A 26908-nucleotide genomic window follows, 5' to 3' on the forward strand; every position below is an offset into this window, starting at 1 on the left:
TTTAAGACACAAACGTTCTCAGAATAAATTCAATCATCCAAATAAACCAATGTCCAATCTACACTCTCTGGATGTACAGTAAGGCTGAGCTGTGTGACCCTGAGTGTACCTGCTTCACACAGCAACAGAGCCCCAGAGCCCTACTGCACTTTAAAAAAAAAAAAAATTTTAATTTTGGATCATGAGCACTTTGAAATGTGACTTACCTTGGCCTTGACTAGCCTCTTGGCAGTCTTAATCTTGGCCTCACAGAACGCCCCTCGGTACTTGGCACTCACATCCGTCCCTACTGTCAAGTAGGGGGGCTCCTCCAGAGTCTGAGGGGGGAAAAAAAAAACAAAACAGGAAACCAGTGAATACAAAGCCTTTTATATATATATAGCTTACTGACAGGTGTATTCTCAAAGCTCGGGGAGGAGGACACACATACAGGCTTCTCATACTGTAGGCCAGCTACGCAAAACCCACCCAGCTCAGTGATTCATCCATGGAAAACACATACCATCTGCTCTGGGTATTGGAAAACAAGCCTCTGAGGGAGCAAACAAAAAGGCCACTTCACTACTGCTTTGATGAGTACAAAGAAGAAGCTATCTGTAACACATAGCACCATCTTGTGTCATCATTGGATGTCTATCAAACCTTTTTTTTTTTTTTTTTCCCCTGCACAAGTGCAGATTTGCGGAGGGGTCGGGCACACAGAGAAAACAGACATTCTGTGTGTGGGTGAGGGCAGATGATGTTTGCGGGTCATGTAGTGTAGAGATGAATTTACTGAGAAAGTGTCTAACCTAACACTGGTATATTTAGACATCTCTGTAGAATGAGGGGCAGGCACAAAGTGGGCCACACGTCCTGCTGACAGGACACATCAAGAACGATTTCAATATATCTCGTGTGCACTCGGCCGATGTCTCTGACAGCAGGTTTGTACTCAAGTGTTCCTCAATGTTAATGTGGAACAAGAAAACACCAGATCGTCCTCTAATGTGCAAAACTACAAATATACTATAACTGCACAAGAAAACATCTTCTTATTTTCTGAATGAATGAATGAATGAAGTGTATTCATGCCCAGTGGAAAGTTTTTCAACAATTTAGCATTAAGTTTTCCCAACAGAGAGATGGCTGTGTTCATTTAGTGTACTGCATAAATAGTTCTCCAAAGAACTTATGCATATTACATTTCATACTACAAGCTACTCAGATCTCTCTTCTTTTTATATCACTTAATCAGACAAAACTCAAATATATAAATGTTAGGGATCACTTTGAAGTTTCCTACCAGCCATTCATTGTTCCCCTGTGAAGGGCAAAGAGTGGTTGCCTTTGCAATGGTAAACTACACCAGTAGTGAGCAGTGTTTAAACCAGTGAGGAGGAACTAATCACTAGAACCAGCTGCTGTAGTTTTTCTTCTGAAAATATGTGGACTCTCAGCCCTCCGTGGCACATATTTATGCCATGACAGAACCACTTTTCAGATGGTAAAAGTCCAAATCTAAGAGATTAAGACCTTTGACATGTTTTAACTGTTTGCAGGTTCACTTTTTTTTGTCTAAGCCAATATGCAAGAATGGGTAAAAAGAACATATGAGCGAACCCTGGAGCAGCATGCTAAAATAAATATAAGCCATCAGTTTTATAAAGGAGTTCCACATCGACGGAGTGCATCGGCAGAGGTGAGCGGAGCAGCTTTAGGGTAAAAAACATCCGCTTTTCCTCAGCAACATTTTGCAACACTTCTGAAGCATTGATTGAACATAGCTTTTTTGAACTTGTGTATTTTATTCAAGCTGAGGATAGAGACTGTCCATGTTCTTCCCAAACCTTCCACCTACAACAGTTACACAGCAACGCTCCTCTCTCTATGAATATTATACATTACATTAAAAAGGACATTATGCAAAACACTAAAGAAATGATATGATGGGAGGCTGTATTTCATATTTCAGAGTTATTACTTGTCAAGCATATTGCACCTTAACTGTATTGCTTTTAATGGTTTTAATGTAGACCTGCAATAAAGGAAAATATAAATGTTGGGTCAGGATTTGGACTTGGCAGATATTCAATATTAAATGATGTGGAAAGGGATCAGGGGCACGGGACATCCCTAATTTGTGTCATCGCTGACCTGCCAGTAATGTTCTCAAATTCACCACACGTGCATGAGCATAATGTTGCCTTTCCTAAATAGATAAATAGGACTCACAGGTGAAATTACAGCAACATGTCAGCATAATCCACTGTCAGGTTCAAATGAAGTTTAAATGTTTCATATCCCTCTTTTTTGTTATCTGCTGCTTCTCTAATTTGACGGTAGTTATTCAATTTTGGGCCCAATTTTTTCAATTTTTGGACACAGTCTTATCTGATAATACTTGCAAGAGGCAATGAGGCATTAACAGAGGTGGAGATCAGACTTGTGATCTGACTTGCAGTCTGTCCTCAGCGCTATTAATCATACAGGTGATACAGTAACTGTCAGCCAAATAAAAAAAGCAGAACAGCCAGAATTTGGCTGGCATGTAAATAAGGTGCTCCGATTGATATCAAAGGCTAGAAGCAGATAAAGCACTGTGTACTAAAAATACGAATGGTGGCTTGCCAACTGTAATAACCCAGTCCAGCTTTGTGAAAAAGAATTGTTAGGCTCTGTTGACTTAGAAGTAGTGTTACACATAGTTTTTCATCTTGTACTGTCAAAAGACATTCACAAAACTCAGATTACAGACAGGGTGCCCTTAACACTGTATTTAAAAATAGTAAAGACGTATCTAAGATGCAGAAGAGTAATAAAATGGTGCTGTACTATCAAGACAAATAGTTTTCAGATGCAACTCATCAATGTATCACTGTGGCCTTAATGATGCTAAATCATAAAATAACTCAAACCGGCTGCAAGAAGCAAAAAAAAAAAAACTGACATGTTTGTTCAGAGATTGACAAATTGCACCTCCTGTGTTAAGAAGGCCACGAGCCAGTCACAGTCAAACCAGGACAGGGTGCCTCTTCTACAGTGTCTCCGGGATTCTGACAGATGGGATTCAGGGGCAGAGTCCAGTGCACTTCAGCCTCCCCACCTCTCAGATAAACACCTCATTAGTCTTTAGTGCAGTCTGGCCTCAGCACCAGCTGCCCTAGCCAAGACCAGGCTTACATGACGCTGCAGCCGTTTCCACTGGCTAACCAACTCTCTTGTCAGTCATGGGTGCAACACAAACCTGGACTGCTATGGTGTAAAGTACTGCTCCAGTTCCTCTTTCATACATACTGACACTCGTCTCCTTTCGCTTCCCCTGCTGACCCTGTTACTTTCCTCTTCTTAAAGGAAGAGTCATGCTACTGAGTCAGTGCCATGCCGTTGGTCCGATGGTCCATAATTCCGAAACCCCAATTGTTAGAAAAACTTCCTATTGGACTGAAAGCCCATTATTATGATGACCTGTTATCCCGAAAACAAAAGCCCACTGCTATGAAGGCCCATTGCTCTGAAAATACACAGTCTCCCTGGAGTTTTTGTCCTTAATATCTTAGTGAATTTTGACGTGCTAATGCAAAGATAATGTTTACAAAATCCTTGCTAACCCTGACCCATTTCAGAGCAATGGGCATTTGTCTTCAGGATAACGAGCCGTTGGACTAATGGGCTTCCGGTCCAAAAGGGACATTTTAAAAACTATTGGGGTTTCGGAATAACAGGCCTTCAGACCAATGGGCAGTCCCTACTGAGTCAGAGAGAGCAGCCTGGGTTATATTGACTGTGGCTGCCAAACCTCCCCATCTTAACAGGGCAAGGGTGATAACACATTACAGAGGCCAGAGTCACATTTGTCATGCTCACATGCCAATACAAATAGAGGATGGTTTGTTGTTTCCACTGATAATGCCCCGCCTCCCCACATTCAGCTAAACACTATGAAAGAAAATTCCATTCCTTGGATTAGATTGCCATTTAGCCTACAGCTGTCTGGAGAAAAACACAGACTATTTTTTATTTTTTATTTTCATTGCTCCTGCCAGTGCTGAATAAAAGACAGCACTCTGCTCAGAAGTTCAACCAATCGAGATGAGTAAGCTCAAAGAGGTGGAATTCCTGCGCCTTTGGGAGGTGTAACATCCTCTCGCCAATTCAAAATAAGCTAAAACCCCTGACGAGAGCTGCTCTCACCTAAGATACTGTCATGAAAAGAACAGAGCAGTATTTAACATGAGTCTCAAGCGCCACTTCAGCTTCAGCATGCAAAGTCAAAGTCATGGTAATAGCGGTAGTACAATCAAGACCGGCTCTTTGGCTATTCACCTAGCGCCACTGATGTGGAAAATACTCTCCAGGCACACGTGCTTGATTAAACACATACAAATGTGACTTGGCATGGGGTGACAAAACACACCTGCGGCTGGCGCGGAGAGAAACAGGCCTAAACCGTTCTTAAACTATAGCTTGACTTTGCTTAAATGCATCACATCCGAAAGGAAACAATGAACAAACAGGTACAAGGATGTTCTACTCAAATATTATAAGTCAGACATGCACAGATATCACATTAAATAATAACTTTAATCTATTCTCTTTTCGGACAGGGGCCATCAGAGGTGATGGTGCAACAGTGTTGTTGGCCATAAATACCTCTGTCCTGGCTGGTGTCATTGAATGACATGGACACTTTAAACAAAGAACTAGCATCTCACTGATTACTGGTGATCCAACGCCTACTCAGTATTTAAGCCTTTCTAGTCAGGGAACAAAACAGGCAATGCCACAACGTTAAGTCAGAGCTTTGAAATCATTCCAGATTCACCAAAACAAAATATACTGAAGTGACACTGGCAACAGCAGAATGAGATCAGTTTCTGCTCAATAAAGACTCTCAGGTCATGAAAAATTTAACAGCCAGCTCCACAGAGCGCTAGTTGAAAATATATAAGCTTCTGCTCATAGTGCATTTCTTGGACAGCCTGGGTGACTCTAGCATTTTCATTCTACAACTCAGTAAAAAAAAGAGGCTTTCTGGCAGCTACCACACGGTTAAAGCTTCAGAAAATACTGATGGCACAGTGATGGTGGGCTACATGTAAAGTGTAGATTGCATGGTCTGACGTGGTATGATCAGTGCTCAGGGAGGGGCTGCTGGCCCGGGGTTCTGGGAACTGTACTGTCACCTGTTATCATGCAGATACCCATTGCTAATGTATAAAAGCTTAGTCACACTAGTTTCCGCAAATAGTCTTTCTGCCTCTCATTCACTACCATCGAAGTCGATGTGACTGCCACATTCGAGAATATGTTTTCAGTTTGAGCTCCAACAGATTCACCTTGCTGAACTCTTACCTATGAGTTCATATGATTAGTCAACAGTCACAATGTTTGATCCTTGTGTTTGAAGTTGTGTCTGACAATGAGTCATCTATTTTAGCTCCATTTTGTCCACTATCATAGACTATTAACAGCCAATGATATCGCATTATTTCAGATTATGCATTGGACCCATGACAACCCTCTTTGATGTGGAGCGCAGGACCATTTGGCTGAACTGAACCCAAGTCTTGTTTAGCCATTATTTCTGCAACAAGCCTTTAGGAAATGTCATGGTGATGTCAACTGCTGCACTCATATTTTAACAGATAAATAACTCATAAGTAACATTACTCAGAGATGATGCAGAGATGATGTAGAAACAGATAAGATTAGCAGCCGACACACAATTACAGGCAAACCTTGCTACTATCTACACCTTGCTGTTTACTTTGACCATTTATTGCCTATCATTACTCAACCACTGAAAAAAGCCTACTCTGTATGAGTGCATCGTCTGAATGTTTCCTTTGAAACTCCTCTTCATCATTATTAGGACACTTCAAGATCAAATTACATTTCAAATGTTTTCCACATCAGATCAGAGTTTCAGTTAATTTATTTTCATATAGTGCATACTTCATTTTAAAGTTAAAAAAAGAGTTTATAGGTCACTACTGTTGCACTACTGTTGTGTCCTCCTAAAGCTGAAATGACACACATGTTGGAGGTCGGAGACATCACTACTTTGTGTTGGTATGTTTCAAGATGATGTGAGGACACAAACTGGTTTTTACTCAGTTGTCGGGGCAGGTTAGGGTGGTGGAAACAAGATGACATAACAGTTAAACGTCTTAGTCAAATGAAGTCTACTACTCTAGATTTCAATGTAACAAATCACTTATTATCACAGTATCTGTGTAGGCACACAAAACTGCACCTTTTAAAACAGACTATTTAGACACTAAGCAGCATTACTGAAATATCATACAGTAAACAATAGGTTTTGACCCATTATATTGTGTTATAATGAATAGGCTTGTAGGCTGAACAAAGGAACATGCAAGAGGCATGCAGGAAAGAATTAAGCTCCCTCCCAGCCCAGCTCACACGTACAATAATCCTGCTGTGAATCACCTCTTTGTCCAAACCAGAGTCACCGCAATTCCAGTGACTAGTGCTTCAGCAGGAGTTGCCTTGGCAATGCCATGGCGGCTTTAAACTAGCAAAAAAAATAACAATCATAATACCTTTGGTTTACGCACTTATTCCCCAAAAATGTAGGGCGATCTAACAAATCTACTCCACCTGCAGTGTCACGAACAATTCAAACCAAATACAGAAATGTCATCATTTTGATAAAGTCCTGTATTTGAAATCAGGAAGACAAGTTCAACTTTTTATTCAAGTTCTTATGATGTTCACAGATGCAAAAATGACCTTTGTGCACACAAGAGCATATAGACTCAAAGGTGTGGACGACTGCATGATGCAAATACTCTTTTTGCATACTATATGCCTTTTGACAGTTGCAGCAGTGTCTATAGGCTCAGTATGGATCTCAGTACTTTTATGTTAATTGTAAGGGCTTCAACTTCCAAAAACCATGCAATACCTACAATTCAACCAAGAGGCATTGAAAAAACATGCAGGGACACCTTCAACTCAGTCAGACTACTCACAGATGCAAAAGTATGCAGCATGTTACCACTGCACTACATGCTGTACACCAGTACAGCTGCTGCAACTCATCCAGAAGAATAACCTGAATGAATATATTTCATTTCTACAGCACAGCATTTTTCAACTCACCACCTTTAATCAAAAGCTGATCACTTATTGTTTTAACACCTTGTTGTAACTATGTAACTACTGTAACTATTGATAACTACTGTAAAGTTATCTTAACTGTGACACTACATAGTTATACATAGTCAAAATCATGGTTGTAGTATTGTAAGGTAACGTACACAGTTTTAGCATATTATTACACAAATGTAGATGACAGAAATTGCATCAATAATGAACTGATGTCCTGGATATTGAATCTTAAATAGCAAAAATATTTAGCATGTGCTTAGACTGCTGGAATTGATGCTTGAGACATTTATATTTAATCTTGTCTAGGTAAACCAGGTTATGGACAAGGCGCAGTAATTGAGTGCATTTACCATATTACTTCTGCTGGGGCAAGGATTTTCTTCCTTCTAATTTAAACAATTTTACAAGATATTTGCAGATTAAGTTATTATATGGATTAGCCTAAAGTATTCCAACAATTATCCAGCACATTTGTCTTCCTTTAGAGTCTCTAATGTTTAGATTGTTCTCTCAAGCTCATAGTATATAAGCACTGTGTGCAGTTGATGAAGACAGGCTGTAGACCATAAGCCAAAGTGACATGAAATGCTAAGTGAACATAATGAAAAACTGTCCTAGTTACAAAGCAATTTACAGTCTGGGAATTAAGCAGATGTTCCTATACAGAGCAGCGTACAGTTGCTGCAGTTAAGATAAGTCAGCACTCCTCAAGCATCAATAGAGACAGACACTTCAGAGCACTATGAAAACAACAAATGCTACAGCATTAAACCAGAAATGTCACTATGAAAACATCGCTCCTGTCAGCGGTTATGTGAATAATCAAGTGTAAGCATAATAATTATCTAATACAGTGTTTCCCCTATAATTGTACAGGCCTGGCAGGCCGCCAAGCCGACAAGAACCCCCGCCAGGCCAGAAAAATCTTTTTTTTTTAAATGCCAAAAATAACACCAAATATCCATTCACTCGGAAATCAATAATCATTTGTGTTTGGGAGCCTCTGTGCTGCGCTGGCCAAAACATGAGTCAATCTCTGTGTTATTACCTGTGAAACTCTTGACTCAGTGGCAAAGATGCTAGAAGCTAGCATGACTCTGTTTGTAAAAAAAACTGTTCTGAGTGGATCACTGGGAAATAAAATAAAATATGGGAAGACACACATACACACACACACCACTGCGGCCCATCCTGCCACCCAAAAGCAGTGAACCTAGGGGAAACACTGTAATATATAAGCCTACTGCTATCCAGCTGTGGAGAATAACTGCATAATGACCAAGGGTACTAGTGGCAACAGTTTAATAAATGTTCACATATTACACTTTATTCACATAGCCACTTGTAGAGAATTGAGCAACAAAGCTAGCCTAAGGTGTGAATTAAGTGGTATCTACTACCCCCATGTGCTCTACATAATCTGTGACTGGACACACAGTTCATTAACATACATTTCTGGTCATGACAATCAGAACTCTGTTGCCTTCCTGTGACACAAACAGTTTATTATGTAACCACAAATCATCCCGCAGTTCAAGCAGCATTACTAGAGGAACAAATTCAGGCCAACAAAAAAGATTCTGAAATAGAGAAAAAAAACAAAAGCTTTGCACCAGACCAAAATATTTGCTAGTATTGACCAAACTGAATGAATATTGCAAACTACTTTCACATCCCATGATTCTTTTGGTTGCGCTTTAATGGGATACTTTGGTAAACTGTTAACATGTCTGTTGCTGGGCGGTGGTATAGCTTGAGTAACCACAATAAGCACCATTAGGGGCAAAGTGACAGACTACAAATCATTACCAGAACTGCTTTTAATTTGTCCATCACTAACTCTCAAACCACAAAAGGTACTTACATTTTGTGTGCCAAATAAAAATTGTACTAAATGTACAGACTTTTGTTACTGTATGTCATTACCAATTAATTAAATAGCAAAACTCTGCAGGTTATGACTCTACATATGGCTCACATGGAAACAAATGACAGGTTGAGACACAACAGCCTGCAGGCGTAACAACAGTTTGAACTGTGATCCATTGAGACTACAGTACAAGCCAAGATTAAATAGCTCACATCACAGCCTATTTTCCAAATAGTGACAGTTGTGACTTCTCCAAACTGAAAAGGGCTTCACAAAACTATGCCAGAGCTTTTAGATATTTTGTAAATTTCTCTTTCCTTCTGCTATCCATCTATCATTATGCACTACACCTTTAGCATGAACATAAATTGGCTAATTTCAAAACACCCTCTTTCTGAAAACACTTTTTATACAAAATCCACATACATCGCTTCACATCAAGGCACAATCTCAGAATATAATTCAATAACAATGCATAGCAAAGCATAACAGCAAACTTACAGATCCTTTGTTGTGTTTGCAAAATACAGCCTGAGCCACTGGAAACTCAATATCATGCTTATCAAATAAATGTATTACTTTGGCCTATGTCCAATACACTTGCCTCGCTGTGTTTGAACAAGACCAAAATTGACATTTAGTAAAAGTTCACACTTGCCCTATTCATGAGAACAAAAGGATGAAGTCTTGCATATGAAATATCTACCATGCATTTAACATTTAGAGTTTGACTTGTCTGGGTAGAGCATGTTTATTTAGGAGTTAAATGAAATTGAGCCGAGCCTGGAAATTCAGAGGTAGTAGTGATCTAATTGAGTTTCCAGTGGCATGAAACACACAGCAAGAAGAAAAAACAAATGAACATACCTTCATCTCTCTATAAGTCCTCTAGGTGACCAGTGTACCGAATCTGAGGCTGAAACAGAGGTTTGAGAAGCTGTTAGGCATTACAGACAGTGCCAACTTCAGTCTGCCAAAACAAGACACGGTTATGTTATGATGACATCACTTCTAAATACACTGCTGGATGCCGTGAAAAAATCTGGGCAGTAGCTAGACGCACACTCTACACTGCTTAAACCTACTCAACATAAAAACACATCGTTGGCACAGGACATCCCCTTTAAGGAATAACTACTTTAAGTCTGAATTGAGGTTGCGATTGATTTAGAAAAAGTTTAAAGATCCTTTGCTTTAATAATCCTTACTAATGCAACAGACAAATGGTATGGTGTGCTTGAGCTTTCGAGTCACATTCCTCCAAAATATCTGTGTTGCAAAGTAAACCGTGGCAGGCTGATCACTCATTCGCAGAGCCCTTAAAGCCGTTTATGTAATGCCCAGTGTACTGTAGTCAGTCAGCAGTCAGACTTGGCTTGTGGCTATCAAGGGCGAGCACACACAAAAGTAACTAGTCGCTGGCCAAAGAGACGACCTCCTCTCTCTGTCTGCACAAATGCACGGATAATGTCGTAGTTTCGGATAGAGTGACAGACACTGTGAGCCGCACGGTGCTCGGTTCTTTGAGTAGGGCAGCGCGGTGCGCCTGCTGTCTGCACTGCACTGACTATATACCAACACTACAGCAGAGGATGACGCCATTTCTGTAGCTTGACAGTCGGCTAAAAGCGAGAGCACTTTCAGCTCACAAACGCTGGAAATTGCGGGAGCGGTGGTCACAATTCACCTGCTATTGTCAGAGCCATTGCTCTCCCGGAGACGAATCTCTTGGTTTTTACGTTGGGGGAAAACTGCTCCGAGAGCGTTCATTTTCGTTTTCGCTTCTCTCCCTTGTCTCGGTGCTCGCTTGCTCTCTGCGGAGTCCACTCGGCAGCAAAAATAGAGCGATAACAACGCTGCTTACGGGCAGACAACACAGCCACCAAACCTTTATAGAAATGTCATATGAAAGCTGTGTTGTAATAACAGCGTTAAGTTGAACAAAGTGTGCATTAGTCGCGCAGCACAAGTCACTTTCTTTCTTTCTTCACAAAATGTTCTCTTTATCGACTGGTCTGGCATTTCGCTGACTGCTCACGGAGTAACGTTGAGTGAGGTTGCCTCTGACAAAGAAACAAGTCGACCAAACGGTTCGCAACAAGGTCAAGCCTGATGTAAACGCAGCAGCATCGCGTTAATAACTACAACATGTTATTGTTATAACAGACGCCAAGGTCGCAGCCTTCATTTGTGGCTCTTCGGTCGCGGTGAATGATCGCGGAGGATACAATGTCATCCGCCCCAGACAATTTGCCAGACCAGCCCGATGCAAGTGAGTGAGTGACTGACCAACCACCAACAATAATGCACACAGCCCGAGCCTCGGCCGTCGTTTCCCCCTCTGTCCTAATAAAGCCGGAGACCTTTAAACCTCTACGGTAGCAATTCCTATGTTGCCAGTCACGGAAATGTGCAAAATACTGGTCACGCAGATACAACATTGAGACTAAAATAAGTCATCTCTGGCACAGGGGAAAAATAGTCCCACCTCGCATCTGGGGAACATAGTAGCCACAACTGATCAAACGGGTGAGTTTCTTGAAATAAGGTAGCCCATCTGCTCCAACCTACACTGGAGAAACCCAATCCTGGTGGCACAAAAGAAAAGCCTGACGACGCATTTTACCTGTTAAACTACAGCGTTTTAGTCGCTGGTCGTCAAAAACATATCCTGCAGCGATGTCAAGCTTATAAAGGGTCGCCAACGGCTTTCGTGTAATATCACTTTGACGGCTATCAGGGAGCACCATGACAGCCGCTGCTCGACGACAACCTCTCCGAGGATTCCTCCGCTCAACAACACAACACTCCGGCGTTTCAAACTATTCAGCCCCGGAGTAGCATAACCTTTCCACTGTGCTCATCAGCTTAATTTGGCTGGCTACAGCATAACTTTGTTATCGAGCTGACCTAAGTTTTTAGCTGTCTGGTCGCCTAAATTCATTCATTCCCTATAAAATCCTCCCCTAAACACATCACAGCATTAGTTAACAAGTTAGCTAACAGTCAAGGTTGGCTTGGTAGCAGCAGGGAAGCAAGCTAGTAAAAAAAATGTTCAAAATAGCGATGGCTTTACCGAGGAAAAGCAGGCTTACCTATGCTGTCAAGTTGAGAAACACTTCTGTTTTTCGACGAAAGTGTATTAGTAATCCATAGGAACATTTATGTGAGGAATCTGACAGGTTTTTAAACGTCGTCCCCCGGTTGATGTTGGATGCGGATGGGTAAAAGTCGTTTCTGCCTTGTTGAGAAGCTCCTCCAGCTCTCTCTGTGATCCTCCCCCCACCCCCCCTTGCCTTCTGAGAGTGATTGACATGCACGTTAACCCCGCCTCTGTCATCAGAACGCTCACCCATTGGATAATACCGTGAAGGGAAACGCCTTACTTGCGCGTGATTGGCTAGATCCGGGAGAAAAATATCCATGGTGATGTGTACGAAGTAATCCTACTGGGCGGTTATCACAATACAGAAGGGAGGAAAAAAATGCTGAAAAAACTACAACCCCCAGGTTCGGAACACCATGTGTATGTTTGATATGCGTTACACACTGTCCCGGCAACACGAAGGTGCGTTTGTCTGACTCCCTTTACAACTTGGAAGCCTCTTCCGGGCTAAGTAGAGATATATATTCAACACACACGAGAGGAGAGGCACCCATGTTACATTCCCCACCTACTCTGCGCTTGCTCTGTAACGAAAGCGAGGCGTATTATAGCTGGCTCATCACAACTAGCTTGTTTAAAAAAGTGTCTGTTCAGTGTGCCGCAACCACAGCACTACCCTCGCATAGCAACCGGTGAATTAGCCAGTAACATAAGGACCTAAAATGATATAAAAGTGTGGGTGTGACGGTCGTATCGTGTGCCCTAGTCGACCAGCGTTTGAACTGGATGTTTTCTGATTTGTAAAACAAAAAGACAGAAATGATCAACGGTGGTACATCGGCGCTAGCTAACTAGCAGTCTGGCTAACAGGAATACTGGGACCCGGCCAGTCAGCAGACTGACAGAAGGCAGCCAAGGTGGGTGGAGCTAAGAAAAAGTGCAAGGGACTTGAAGAAAACTGACTACATGTCACAGAGGCATTTTATTTAAGTTTCTAGCCTAGTTGCGTATGTGTAATTTGTGTCAGTTTGTGATTTAAAATCCATCGACGTTGTCGTTTGAGTTCTCACTTATTGTCATCATGATTGGAAGTCTTGCCGCAAAAACTTTTGTCTTCTCATTTCATAAACCTGTTCCCTTTTTTTGAAGACTTTATGGTGGTATTTTGGTTGAAACCCCGATTCCATAACAGTTTCAAAGAATGACCTGAGCTGAGAAATGGTGGTGTTTAAAAGGCGAAATGACAAGTGACCTAGATTTTGATCACTCTAAAAACTTGTTGCAAAATCAGGAAGAAGTCTGACTTCATTATATTTTTGTTTTCCACTTCCTATCAAATAATGTTAAGTGTTGAATTAGTTATGTAACATTACATATTCAGTACTATACAGTAAGAGTACTTACATACAGTATTATATATAGTATACTGTACTCTGTATATTAATAGGCCTGCAATAAATTCTGTAGTATTGAGTCTGCTGACACTGTCAGAGAGGTGTTGGTTAAAGTCCTGAGGTTTGTGCCTGTAATCGTTGATGGTGTATGAACTGCATTATATTGAGAGGTGTAACTAACTCCTTTTCTCCTCATGTAAACAACAGTACAGCTTTTAATATAATGCGGTCCAATACTACACCACCACTAACTACAACCCTTAAAAATGACCATAAGCTCTGAACGTCATCTTTGAGACCTAGTGTCAACAAAAGCCAAAGACAAGATAAGATTCACAAAGATAGGATTTATCACATGGTGTGAAGATCTTTGTGGCTTGACCTGATGTAAATTATATGGATTTGTCATATGAAATAGATTTTAGAATAATTTTTATAGAGTGATTGTTGCAAGTTTTTGTAAACCACCAGCTAGATGGAAAAAACAGCCCACTGCTACATCAGTTGTCACCAGTTTCTGTGATTCATCAGTGATGTGATTGTTTAACTTATCCAGTCATGTGATCAGTGTGTCTCCATGCACAAGGGGATTTCATGGCTCTGCATATGCAGCCGACACCCAGTGGATTACATCATGAAAGTATTTTATCACATTTGTCAAAACCTTTTTAAATTTTTTAGATAAGTTAGCCATTTTTTAAATGTAACAGCTCTACAAACATTGCATTAATTTTGCATTTCTTATTGCCTTTCAGCACATTCCACTTTATCTCCATGTAATTGATAAATTAGTTTTGCCTATCATGTCCATGCTGCATGAGCATAGGTAATAAGTTTTTGCTCAGAACAAATACAGGCCAAGGCTTTTTCTCACTGCATTTCCTGTGTCTCAATTACATGCTAATTTTAAAGGCAAAGAACTCTAAGTGAGTAAAAGTATCACTCACAGATGATACCCATAAAGTTCTTGTGAATTCAGTTGCAAAGTGTGTCGCAGTTTTGCAGTTACATATCTGATGTCACTTACACCAAGCCGGTCCTCGAGTCTGACATTGTTCTTGTCATGTTAACACAATCCTCTCTGCAATTTCTTCTACTACAATTCTGTCTACTCAACACTGGTTCCCAAATCTGTCAGTTAAGAGCCCACTTTAAGTTTAGAAAAGACAAGTAACCCAACATGAACACACCACAGAATTAGAATTATACACTTCTTCAGTACTGTTGTTTACTGTAGTGTGTGATTGTAGACTTGCACTCAGCCTTGTGAGCCACAATCAACAACAGGTTAGAAGGATGGCTGACTCTGGTTGCTTGAAACAGCTGTTACACCAGTTCAGAAACTGACCTGTAATCTCTTACATTCACTTGATTACAGTCACTTCAGGGAGCAGCATCATGAGTTGCTTGATGACTGACATTTTTGGAAAGTAATTTGTAAAATTACAAACTACAGATAAGCAACACATTTTAAAGATGTAAAGTAAATTGCAAACTGTATTTCTTCATTAGTACTGTTATTTATTGACAGTTTTTAGATGTGTAGTTGTACAAACTTCTTACATTCTCTACAATCTAGTCTAAGTGCTAAACAGAGTAAATATTGCCATAAATATAATAATTTTGGTATTAGACACTTAATTCAATTCAGAATTCATATCTGAGTCTGACAGATTGACACACACACATCCAGGAAAATAACTGTTTTCCATTATGTGTAGTCAAGTAAAATACTATTTGCTTTCATATTTCTATGAACCAGTCAACTGGAACATGTGAATTGCTAAAATAAATAATTAATAGGAGAAAAATAAATCCTTTTTAAAATAATTACAAAAGCATGTTAAAATATGATAACACATGTCCATCATTTGAATAAACAAATCATCACTAAGATCTTTTTGGTTTGACTTTTTTATAGATTTATAATCTTTTATTTTAAGATTTATAAAGCTGATAACACGCAGCGTAACATCTTTATTTATTTATGTTTCTGTGTGATCTTTGCCTTCCAACAGATTTGTGTAAACTTGGAGCAATGGACGGTGACTCAGCAGCAGCCTCAGAGCGAATTCTGCTGGAGCCGTACAAGTACTTGTTGCAACTACCGGGTGAGTCTCTTTCACTGTCAGTCGCTGCGGGATGAAAGAAGAGGTGGAGACAGATAAACATACAGCTGAAAGGTCATCAAAAGCCACGTGTGCTTGCTGATGAATCCCAGAGCTACGTAGAGCTCTGACCTGCTCACTTCTTGTTAGTCGCACGGGGGTCATAGCATCAGCAAAATGCCTAAAATGATAAATGTGATGATGTGAAGCTCTTGTGTACGAACAACATTCACCCTAAACTGCATGCTGCATGAGCTGAGAGGATATCTCGCAAATTGTTTATCTTGTTGATTATCACCTAGCTTTATTGGAGACACTGCTGAATTTCATGAAAGTGTGTTTGTATGTCACTGCTGTAGCACAGTAAGCTTGAACTTAAAGAGCATTGAATTCATCCGTTGTAACTTATTCAGTTCAGCTTGTAGCCAAACTGCATTTTGTTTTACATAGTGCATTTGAAACACATGACAACTGACTAATGCGGTGCTTAAATTTCAAATCTGTGTTTTGGCAGCAGCATATGGTCTCACTATGTTATAGATGTTATTTAGTAAAGGCCTGAAGTCTGTTGGTTTCATTGCAGAATCTGTAGATGATACATTGAACACGAGCAGATTTGCCTTGTTGTTAATGTCTTTTACTAATACTTGGAGCTGTATTTCACACATTAATGGCTCCAACTGGTAATAAACTGGAGCAGATTGAGAGAGTAGAGCCTGAGAAAGCTGTGGTGCGCATAGTTCTGTTCATGTTCGTCATCGCAATGTTGTTGAGTCCAATTTCTCTTGACTGAGCACTCACTTGCTGCCGTTTATTTCTGTCTCCGTTCCTGCAATGCGGACACAACATAATAAAAAAAATAAAAGCTGCTCCAACAGTTCTTAAAACTATGAAAAAGTTCCTCCAGTCTGAAAGCACCTATTGTCATAGTTTTGGAACACACACCTATAGACTTGCATGAAATTGTGCTCACCCCTGTCGTCATTTAGATGGTGGATGTGAGCTGGAATTCACCACCACCACAACAAAGGTCAAACGGGGCCAAAGAAAAGCACGCCTTAAACTTGGTCTTTGAACGATAGAAAACTTCCTGTGTTTCGTTTAGGTCATGACCTCATATTTGTTTGACTTCTCAGTTGCACCAGCCAGGTCACATCCCACTTCCACTGTTTCCTAAACAAGAGTGTTTTGACCTGCAGATTAAAATTGGAATTCGCTCTGCAATACAAAAGACCGAGTCAATGGAGTAATTATTTGTGGAATAATGTAAATGATTTTAATGTTCACCTTCATTTGGACATCACATCAGGGTGCAATAGGTGGGATTAAGATATTTAAAAATCTGACTAGCTCTAGCTGGTATTTAATTGGCCTCATTGGAGTCTGTTGTAAAGCTGTTTGTTGCAGAGCTCTTTCTCTAAACAATGAGGGGTTGAGCATAACGTCATGCTTACAGAGTTATACTGATTACTGACTGAAAGAAAATTACCTTTTTCTTCCAGCATTGCTTTCTCAGGATTATGTTGCTACCACCCACCGGTTGTTTTTCACTCTCTTCTCAGGAAAGCAGGTGAGGACAAAACTGGCTCAAGCATTTAACCATTGGCTCAATGTTCCAGAGGACAAACTGCAGGTGAGAAATCAGCCATTTAAAGCCTCTAAATGTTCAGAGTCGCCTGATGTTTACTGTCGCAGACGGTTCCAGGAAGGTGAAATGACGCCATGCTCGTTCAGGATAGGCAATTTATTTTGTAACACAAACAGAGTGTTCAGTCAGCTGAGCTGCTCCTAACTGAATGTAAATCTAAAGTTTGGGTGGAGAGCGTAGAGCATTCATGATTTATTGCAGAAGGTTGTTAATGCAGCGGAGGATGAAGTGAAGCAATGCTCTCAAAAACAGCCCTTTCTATATTTGTTTGATCAGCAGGTTATAAAAGTACAACTTAGCTGCTGATTTCATGATACATTTTTGTTTATTCATATAGATGATGCTCATACACCTTATCAAAGAGTTTGTCTCGAGTAGGGAAAGTATATGCCTACAGAAAATGCTAAAGCTGCTTTAAACGATTAAAAGCTACCAGGTGCCAGAAGAACTCTAAAACATCTTGAACAGTTTAATTGATCATCCACCTGACAGGTCCAATATTTACTCTTCTCATTTGGGTTTGGTGTTCACCAGCTGCTGAGAAAAATATCTTGATCTTAAGCTCGCTAGATGTTTGACTCTCTTCATCACTTTGCTACTTGCTACAGTTTCTCTGAGGTTTGGTGCTGTGCAGGTAGCGTACGGAGGGTTTATGAGAGCTTTTATTTTGCTGAAAAAAGCCACTTTCTGCCGCTGCTGCAAACAGGGTTATGAGTGAAGTGAAATTGAACCATAAAGTAAACCATTAAACCATTAATATATTTTTCCTCTTAAATCATGAAGCATCAACTTGCATCAAGTGTGGCCTGTATTCATAACACTTGCACCGTTCGCTCTCTACTCCTCAATTTGGAAAGGCACTGTCTGACGCGGCAGCCGTCGCAGTACATCTAGTGTTTCATTTCAAGGATTTCAGGTGTCTACTCATGACGCCAGCTAACAGTGTGCTAACAAAATGAAGTGCAATGCAACAGAAACATAAAACATTCATCAGGCTTTCAAGTTTTCATGAACAAGAAGATGGGAGAGCGACACGCTGAAAGTGAATTTTTTTACAATTTCCTTACAGATGAATAACATTTTGATCCAACATAGGAGCTGTCAAAACACACCCACTTCTGCTTTTAAATGTTACGCCACGTGGCATGTTGCTTCACAGTCTATTCACAGTCTGACTAAAAAAAAAAAACCACAACAAACTGCAGAGTTTAAAGTAGTCGTACCTAAACAGGTGCAAAATCCATTCGTGTAGACACAAGTTTCACTGCTAAAACATGTTTTTTGTGAAATGACATGCTAAACAATGAGTCGATGCAGGTCTTTTGTTCCACTTCATCTCTCAAATCATAGTTGTTTACTGAATTCATTTTGTTTCATTCATTCATATGAGCGTCTGTTTCCTGTTTTGAAGTTTCTCGCTGTTCGTGCGCCACACCTCCCAACCCCCATCTCTACTACTACTACTCAGACGACTAGCTGTGCAAGTTCCACTTTTTGTTTTCGAGTGTTTACCCTCTCCCCTTCTCTTAATATTCTGGTACGTCATCTGAAAGGGATCAAAATCAATTCGAATAGATTCTGGCACGCATCCCACCCGTGCACAGAAGGCAGCTTTTATAAGGCATGGCCTCTATCAAATCGAGTTTGTGCTCAGAAAGTGTGGTGTTGTGCTTCTGGAGGGAGTGAAAGCAAGATTTCCGTGTGAGTTGAAATGTGTTTTAAATTATACACACCAAGCAGTTTTACTTAATTTACTACAAGTGAGCTGTTTTCAATCTCAGCGCTGAAAAATTTATTTAATTCCAAAACTCTAAAGCAGTGTGTGTTTTTTTTCCATAAACACATTGGGTTTGTCTTTAAGTTTGGATGGAGAAAGGAGGAAAAAAAACAAACTGATTGTAAACACTGTATAGGAAATATTATCAGTTTCAATAGCTGTTGTTTCTAATCTAGAGGTTTCACCTCGTATGAGACACTGAAAACTGGTGACGCAGATGGCGAGGTAGTGAGTAGAAGCCAGATTTTATGATGATCCTTCTCACACATTTCATTACATTACATGTCTACTTTATCATTCATTCACATTCAGGCCAGGTATGATATACTGTGCTTGTTGTAAGACATTATTCAAGCCTACCCAAATTTTAACCATTTAAATCCGTGACTTATTATTGAACTATTGAGCACCAGACGCTGCTTCATCACTGCATTCACAAACCCTGGTCTTCCCCCGAAGCCATTGTGTATTGTATCGTGTTTCCCTTCCTCCTCAACCACATTAGCAAGCTGATAAAATTGTCATCAACTGCTAGAAATCCACAATTGAATCAAATGTCGTTATAGAATTGGAGAAATGTTCAGTAGTATATTTTTTTTAACAAACTCTTTTAATAGTGTGCATATTTCATCAAGTATAATTTTAGTTCACTATCAGTTTTTTGTGCAGAATCTCTTCAGTGAACACAAGGCCACACTGCCAAGGCCACTAACACACCGGAGACGCCCTTCTGCAGCAACCTCACCCGACACCCATTTACTAACTGAACACACTCAAAGATCGACTGTGAAAATGAAAACTTGTATGCTGCATTGAATACAGTGTTTATTTTCTTCTAAATGTTGAGTGTGTGATCTCATCAACAACTAAAGTTCTTTACAATGTACGATGTAGTCCAAAGTCAGGAGGTTGTGATGTGTAGCGCAAGAAGCTAGTGAAGCTCTGTCAATGGAACAGCATTCCTACACATGCACAGTGGTCTCGCCTTACATGGAACTTCTCTCTGGGGACTGAAAATCTTTTCACTGTTATTACTCTTTGGAGCCGTTTCTAAATAAACTACAGTAGCCGTTGCCTTTGGGGAAAAGGAACACGTCACCCAATGCAGCTGCGCGACTTATCGACGTGTTTTTAATCGTTTTTTGGACAAAAATGGAGCAGCACAGAGGAATAAGATATATCAGGTTTTGGATACACACACAGTACTTGTAAGTAGGATGAATTCATTGTTGGTTTGGCTCTGCACATGAGATTTGTTGACTTATCCTTTAAGGCATCCACATTCATGTCTGACCACTGTGTTTAATAACAAGAATGGTCATATTGGTTACACTGCTCTCAAACTTTCTTTTGTTTGTAACACTGCTGCTGTTCTCCACATATGTACAATTAGTATATTAATATTTCATAATTAATATTTTATAATAACGGTTGCTCATTGTCTTATTAGACATACTGACATACTGTACACACATTAATATTTAGAGACAGACTACTGCATTTTCAGCTTTTTAGTGTCCTGATCACCTCTGCGAGCACAGGATTAGGATGATTCAAATCACAGGCAGCTTCTCAGGCAAACATATGCCTCCACTCATCCATAACAGTGTTGTAACATTTTCTTGGATGCCGCCTGACTAGACTGCACCAGACATATTGAAGTTCATATACAGATAGCAGGCAGATTGACATTTCTGCCTCCCTTCTGTTAGATTAATTTTAAATTAGCCATCTCAGATCTATTGGTTTTATTGAGCAGGACCCTCGCTGCTGTCCCCTCAGGGAGATCAGGCCATTGACCTTATGTATTATACTGATAGCATTAGCATTGTAGTGCCTGAATACTGGTCCTGTGTCCAGTGATGAAGTTATGGAGTCCAATCTGTGTTTTCTGAATCTAAATGCCTTTCACAATGCAGAATGCTAAGTGCTGAGCCTGTCAGATCTCATTAGGTTTGCTGTTCAACAGGTCTCCCTTTGTTCTGAATGTTTAATAAACCCTCCCCGAATAGAGGAATCCTGGTTCTGCAGAAGTTGGCTCAGAGGTTGCAGTGTTGTGTGGTTGTGTGTGTGTGTGTGTGTGTGTGTGTGTCCTCTTGTGGTCATTTCATCTTACCAGTGCACAGTAAAAGTCCCTCCCCTGTTGTGATGACTGGTTTCAGGCCTCAATAAAAAATAGGTGCATTTGTGTGATAGAGTAATATACTTGTCCGTCTCTCCTGAGGAATTATTAAACGTTACAGATCGATCCTGTCAGGGCAGCCCTCCTCCCCCTACTACAGCACCAGTAGATATATTTAATCACAGCCTTCACACTGCTACTACTACAGTGTGTTATAAGTAATATATAAAAACATAATAAATCAAGTGACTCAACAGTCAAAGTGGCATTTTTGATCATTTTCACATTACATGGCACGGCTACATTTCTTGACCGAAGTGCTGGCATGTTCAGTTCAGGAGCACATGTGTCTCTTGAGGCTAATTTAACAAATCAGTTTTTGACTGTACATGTGTTGGTGGTTCATGTGGCCTACATTCATATGCAGATTACAACCAAATCTACCTTTGTTCTCCCGCATGACCCCATATAATTCTACCTTAGACAGAATATCTGTGTTATGGCACAGCGCATAGATGTTTACATCAACCTCACATACAAAAGCCCTATCTCCCCCCCAGAGCTCCCTCTGCTCCCCCTTCTCTGTGTGCAGCAGCTCTGTAAACTCCTGCTGAACCCATCATGCAGACTGAGAGCCCTCCTCTCGTCATCATTAGCACACTGCTGCCACACTGAAGTCGCCGCCATGGAAACAACGATGCCTTCAGCAGTGACAGTGGTACACTGTCTCATTCATTTGGTAATGCATTTTTTATGTGCTTCTCTGCTGTGTAGTACAGCACAGATTGTGGAGGTTTGGGAAATTCCCCCTGCACGCATCAGTTGCCTTACGACCTTTAGCTGACTGGCTTCCTCCTGTTCTCTCTGACAACGTAGAAAGGTTGGCTCTTCTTTAGTGTCTTCTGTCTTTTCACTTTGAAAACGTGTCATTTATGAGAATGTCTGCTGCCTCAGGCTTAGAGCGCCTTGTAGGTTTTAATGTGACTAATGCAGAGTGACACTATAATGTAGCAGCCTCCATGAGAAAATAACTAGGAACTGGATGGCAGGTTAGCATATCAAGTAGAATTTGTAGCAATGACTGCTGGACAGTCTAATAACAAAATGATCCCTTTTAAACAAGCCAAGTGTAGCTTGTAATGTGTTGTAAGTTTAACATCACATGGAGCAAACAGGAAGTGGTGACATTAGCAGATTGTATTGCAGTAAAGCCTGGATTAAGGTAGACATTACATTTGTTATACACTTGTAATGCAGGGGTTTTTTTTCAAGGAAATCATTTAGCTGCGGTGGTTAACAACCCAGATCTCATCTCATGATCAATTAAGTTAGTAGATGAGTCTGAACATTAGCCATTCTCATTAAATACGTGGCCTTTGCTTTGGAAATACAGCTTTTTTCCCCCATGAATGTTAATGTCATTGCATAAAAGCCTGTTACATTTTATTGGGTAGCGGAGGTGATCTTTGTTCGAGGTCTATAAAACACTGAGGGGAAACGCTGTATTTAAAATATAGTGATTACACTGAAAAATCTACCACGCAGTATTATATTTATGGTAAGCCGTTCTAGATGAATGAGAAAGCATTTTGGAAAGACACAATCCGGTAGGCGTGGTGTGTGATTATGTGGTACGGCAATGGTAAATCCTTGTTTGGCCAGACTTCAGCAGCCCCGTAGTCTGACTCAGGTTAGCATCTTGTGTCGTCCCCCTATTGAGACAGGTTTATGCCTGCACATAACTGACTTGTCTGTTTGTTCTTGTGGACTCGTTTTCTTTTTTTCTTTTTTTTTTTTGTGAAGGCGTCACTGCATTCTTAATGGATCACTGATTGTAGCTTTGGCAAACAGAGTGAGTCTCTCTGTCAGTAACCTCTGGTGATAATCAATGAAGTCTTGCAGAGCAGTGAAGGCACCCGGCACTTAAACAGCAGCATTATACAGCGACAGTCTGACTAATTGAATTCCTTAGAGACACTCAAAGTCCAGAACTTGAAAATTGTTGCTGCTTGTGACAGCTGCTGTTGTTATCTGAGGCGATTATTGATGTGAATTTAAAATCTTGTCTCGATCGCACCCTCGTTCTTTTATCCTAACAGGGATTTGTAATTCATCAAAACAGCAGCCTGTTTGCAATGAATCTTTGAATCCTAGAGTGTTTAGATACATTATTCAGTTTTCTCGTTCATGTGTGCATCCATTGTAGCTTTACCCACAGCCCCCCCCCCCCCTTGTAAGTGGCTCACTGAGGTTGCAGGGTGAGCGAGTGTCGGGACCCTGCCGAGGGAAAGGTTGTGTTTGGCGGATAAACTGCTCAACTGGCCCAGCCTTGGCCATCTGCCTGACCCACTGAGCCTCTCTTTGTGCTTCCCGGCCCCATACAAACAGCTTTCATTACCAGGCCACACCACTTGTCTTTTAAATCAGCAGAGCACTCCAGCGGGCTGCACGGCCAGCTCAGGACACCTGATGGAAACACTGGCTGTTTTATGTCCAACATGGACCTAGAACAAAGCCACAGAGTGTAAATTATTTTGCATAGCACCAGCTTCTTTGTTCAGGAGGAAAAGTATCTCTGTAGCACATGTCCTGCCTTGTGCTGGCGAAAAAGTCTCAGTATGAATTTGTACATGCTGTAGCTCTTAACTCGTTACAGCTGTGAATGTGTGTTAAGGTGGATGGAGTCTCCAATACATTCATCATTATGGCTAAGTACCCAGCTCTCCTCGTTCTCTCTTAGGAGGAGGTGAGACTGCACTCGGCCCTGCAATGTGTCACCTCTAATTGCTGTGACTTCATTTCCTCTAAACTCATGTAGCTGTGTCTCCCCACATGCTCTCAGTTGGAATTGGATTTGAGTTTCAGAGCTGACCAGATGAAATTGACAGCAGTCTTGTCAAAATCTTGATTGCACACAGCTCCAGTCTGGAGCGTGTGAGCGTCAGCAACAACTATTTTGTCTACTGATGAAGACTCTCACAAGTGGAGCAGTGCAGATGACAGTGTAGACATGGCACCCTCTGCTGTATTCATGTTGTAGTGCATAATTTACACAGAGCTACTGAGAACTTTTTACAAGTTCATTAGCAGGGAAAGAGAAGTTTTCTCAGCTGAAGCATCATTGTAATAGTTTATGAAAGTTAGCGCAGCAGATCATAAAAACATTAATTGCTATGAGATGGAAAAGCTGAGGAATTATCACAATAATTCTCAAACTGTGCTTTGGTAATTTCTGTATAATTGTACAGAGTGATGCTGAGGTTTGTGTTGTGTTCAGGTGATCATCGAAGTGACTGACATGCTGCACAACGCCAGCTTGCTCATAGATGACATCGAGGACAGCTCCAAGCTGCGGAGAGGTTTCCCTGTGGCCCACAGCATCTACGGCATTCCCTCTGTCATCAACTCCGCCAACTATGTTTACTTCTTGGGTTTGGAGAAGGTGTTGACGCTGGAGCACCCCGAGGCCGTCCGTGTGTTTACCCGGCAGCTGCTGGAACTGCACCGCGGCCAGGGTCTGGACATCCACTGGAGGGACACTTACACCTGTCCCACAGAGCAGGAGTACCGCAACATGGTGCTGCAGAAAACCGGTGGGCTCTTCGGCCTGGCTGTAGGCCTCATGCAGCTCTTCTCAGATTGGAAACAGGAGCTGAAACCCCTCCTGGACACGTTGGGCCTCTTCTTCCAGATCCGCGACGACTACGCCAACCTGAGCTCTCGTGAGTACAGCGAGAACAAGAGCTTCTGCGAGGACCTGACTGAGGGCAAGTTCTCTTTCCCCATCATTCACGCCATCTGGTCGCGTCCAGAGAGCACCCAGGTACAGAACATCTTAAGGCAGCGCACGGAGAACATGGACATCAAACGATACTGTGTGGACTACTTGGAGAAGGTGGGCTCGTTCGCCTACACCCGTCAGACTCTGCGGGACCTGGAGGTGGAGGCGTACCGACTCATCAAGGAGTTCGGGGGGAACCCTCAGCTGGAGAGCTTAATCAAACACCTCAGCAAAATGCATAACGAAGCCGAAGCAGAGTCCAGTACCGAGCCGCACTCCAGCCAAAACCACTGACCTCATCCACCTTTCACTGCTACATGACTCACGCACACTCCACCAGCACCGAAGCGGTGCTGATACACTGATGCAGACAAACACATTCCTGTAAAGCCCAGCAGGCGCATGTTACATTTCACGAATCAATTTATGAGTCGTAATTAATCAATAAACTTGAGCGCTTGAATTCTGGTGGACAGCTTTGACAGCTTGGCATTCAGCTGCCCAAAATGTTGCCTTTATCTTTTGTGTGCTAGAAGGCCTCCGTCAAATGTTGCACATCAATTTTTGTATCTAAGTGAAGCAGTGCAGTCAGTGGAGGAAATGAATTAAAACAGAAAATGACTTGATTTTAGATTTTGGTTTCCTGAAAATGAAAAATAATAAGGTGGCAACAAAGCTTAAAAGCCTTCTTTTTGATGCGCACCACAGTGCACATAAATGTATTTTTTTATATTTTGGCACCAAATGAAAGTTGTTTATCTAGGGCCGAGTGAATGCTGGGTGTTTTTGCAGAAGTCCCTGTTAAAATAAGATGTGGATGTTTAGAGTGCATGATGTGCGATTTGGGAATCCTTATTCATTAAGCCGCCAGAGTGCCAATCATGAAGAAAAGACCTCTGTAACTGAATTGTCTACTTGTTATGTAACATGTGGGCATTATATGCAAAGTAGTGCTCAAGCTCTTTATGAATACTCTGTTGATGCTTTGGTTTATTGCAGACTGAACAGTATTTCACATCTCTGCTATTTTATTAGTATGATTCAGTTATGATATTTGTGAGTAGACACTGTGCTGCTGTCAGGAAATTATTTGCATCTATTAAATTAAAAAAAACAACCTTTAAAGATAACCTGTGGGCTTGTCTGACTTCTAAAACAAAATTTCTCATTTCCCAGTAGCTCCGAGGTTCGTCTGATTTTTAGCACTTTTGAACTTAATGCGTTTAATGTAATTAGGAGGAGACAACAGCCGGCACTTCTCAAAGAGACAACCAGCACCATCTACTGAGCACATGGGTGTAGTTGAAAATGAAGATGTGACTTAAAAAGTTGTTTGCATACGTGTCTTTCTGCCTTTCACAGTGGTCGCAGTCGTCTGCTTACAAACACACTCACCCTGATGTCTTTTTAAGGATCATACTCCATTAAATCTACCCTGCGCACATACTTAACACGCACCACCATCATTACAAGACATTGACCCATCATTGGCCTTACTTAACATAAACTGAGGTCCGCTGCACCAGATCCATGTGTTTATTTTCCAGAGCTTCCCGTCGTTTTTGCAACTGCATGCTGAATTGAAAACGCTGCGAGCATCAATGATGCGAGTTATTACAGAACTGCCTGCCATGTGCTTTGTTTTGAGGAACCTTGACTGAATACTCAGACTGGCTGGTTGCTATGGATGTGGTTGGCTTTCACTGTGAGTTTTGTCTGAAATACAGAACACCAGTCATCTAAATCCGGTATTATCTGCCTCTTCTGTTTATACTTTTGTGAGTTTTTCTTCAGCTGCTGAAAAGAAACAGAGGCTATCTGTCCCAAACAGCTCTGTTGACTCACTGAAGCTCTTGCTCTTGACAGCTGCGGTTCAATTAATTATGTGTCTTTGGGATCGAATTGTGGCTTCTCTGAAAATGCATCTATTCATCAAAATGTCAAATTTTTTGTAAATCTAAGGGAGCGGTTCCTCTTGCTAAT

General features: G+C 41.1%; 2 protein-coding genes across 4 annotated transcripts in view; one reads left to right on the plus strand and one right to left on the minus strand.

Moving 5' to 3' along the window:
- arid4b (AT-rich interaction domain 4B) overlaps nt 1-12291 on the minus strand; it is a 40280-nt gene extending 27989 nt beyond the window's left edge. For all 3 annotated transcript variants that reach the window (XM_042432842.1, XM_042432841.1, XM_042432843.1), the window contains exons 1-3: nt 12085-12291; nt 9857-9905; nt 207-317 (exon numbers count right to left, since the gene is read on the minus strand). In XM_042432842.1, the coding sequence (XP_042288776.1) occupies nt 207-317; nt 9857-9862 (117 nt within the window). In that variant the 5' untranslated portion in view covers nt 9863-9905; nt 12085-12291. The remainder of the gene's footprint in view (nt 1-206; nt 318-9856; nt 9906-12084) is intronic.
- Nucleotides 12292-12698: 407 nt separating this feature from the next.
- Nucleotides 12699-26055, plus strand: ggps1 (geranylgeranyl diphosphate synthase 1). The gene is made up of 4 exons (XM_042432844.1): nt 12699-13012; nt 15508-15600; nt 17160-17230; nt 24422-26055. The coding sequence occupies exons 2-4, from the start codon at nt 15528-15530 to the stop codon at nt 25217-25219; spliced, it is 942 nt and encodes a 313-aa protein (XP_042288778.1). The 5' UTR covers nt 12699-13012; nt 15508-15527; the 3' UTR covers nt 25220-26055.
- The last annotated feature ends 853 nt before the right edge of the window (nt 26056-26908 follow it).

Source organism: Thunnus maccoyii, chromosome 14 (genome assembly GCF_910596095.1).
Source record: "Thunnus maccoyii chromosome 14, fThuMac1.1, whole genome shotgun sequence".
NCBI classification, from domain to species: Eukaryota; Metazoa; Chordata; class Actinopteri; order Scombriformes; family Scombridae; genus Thunnus; species Thunnus maccoyii.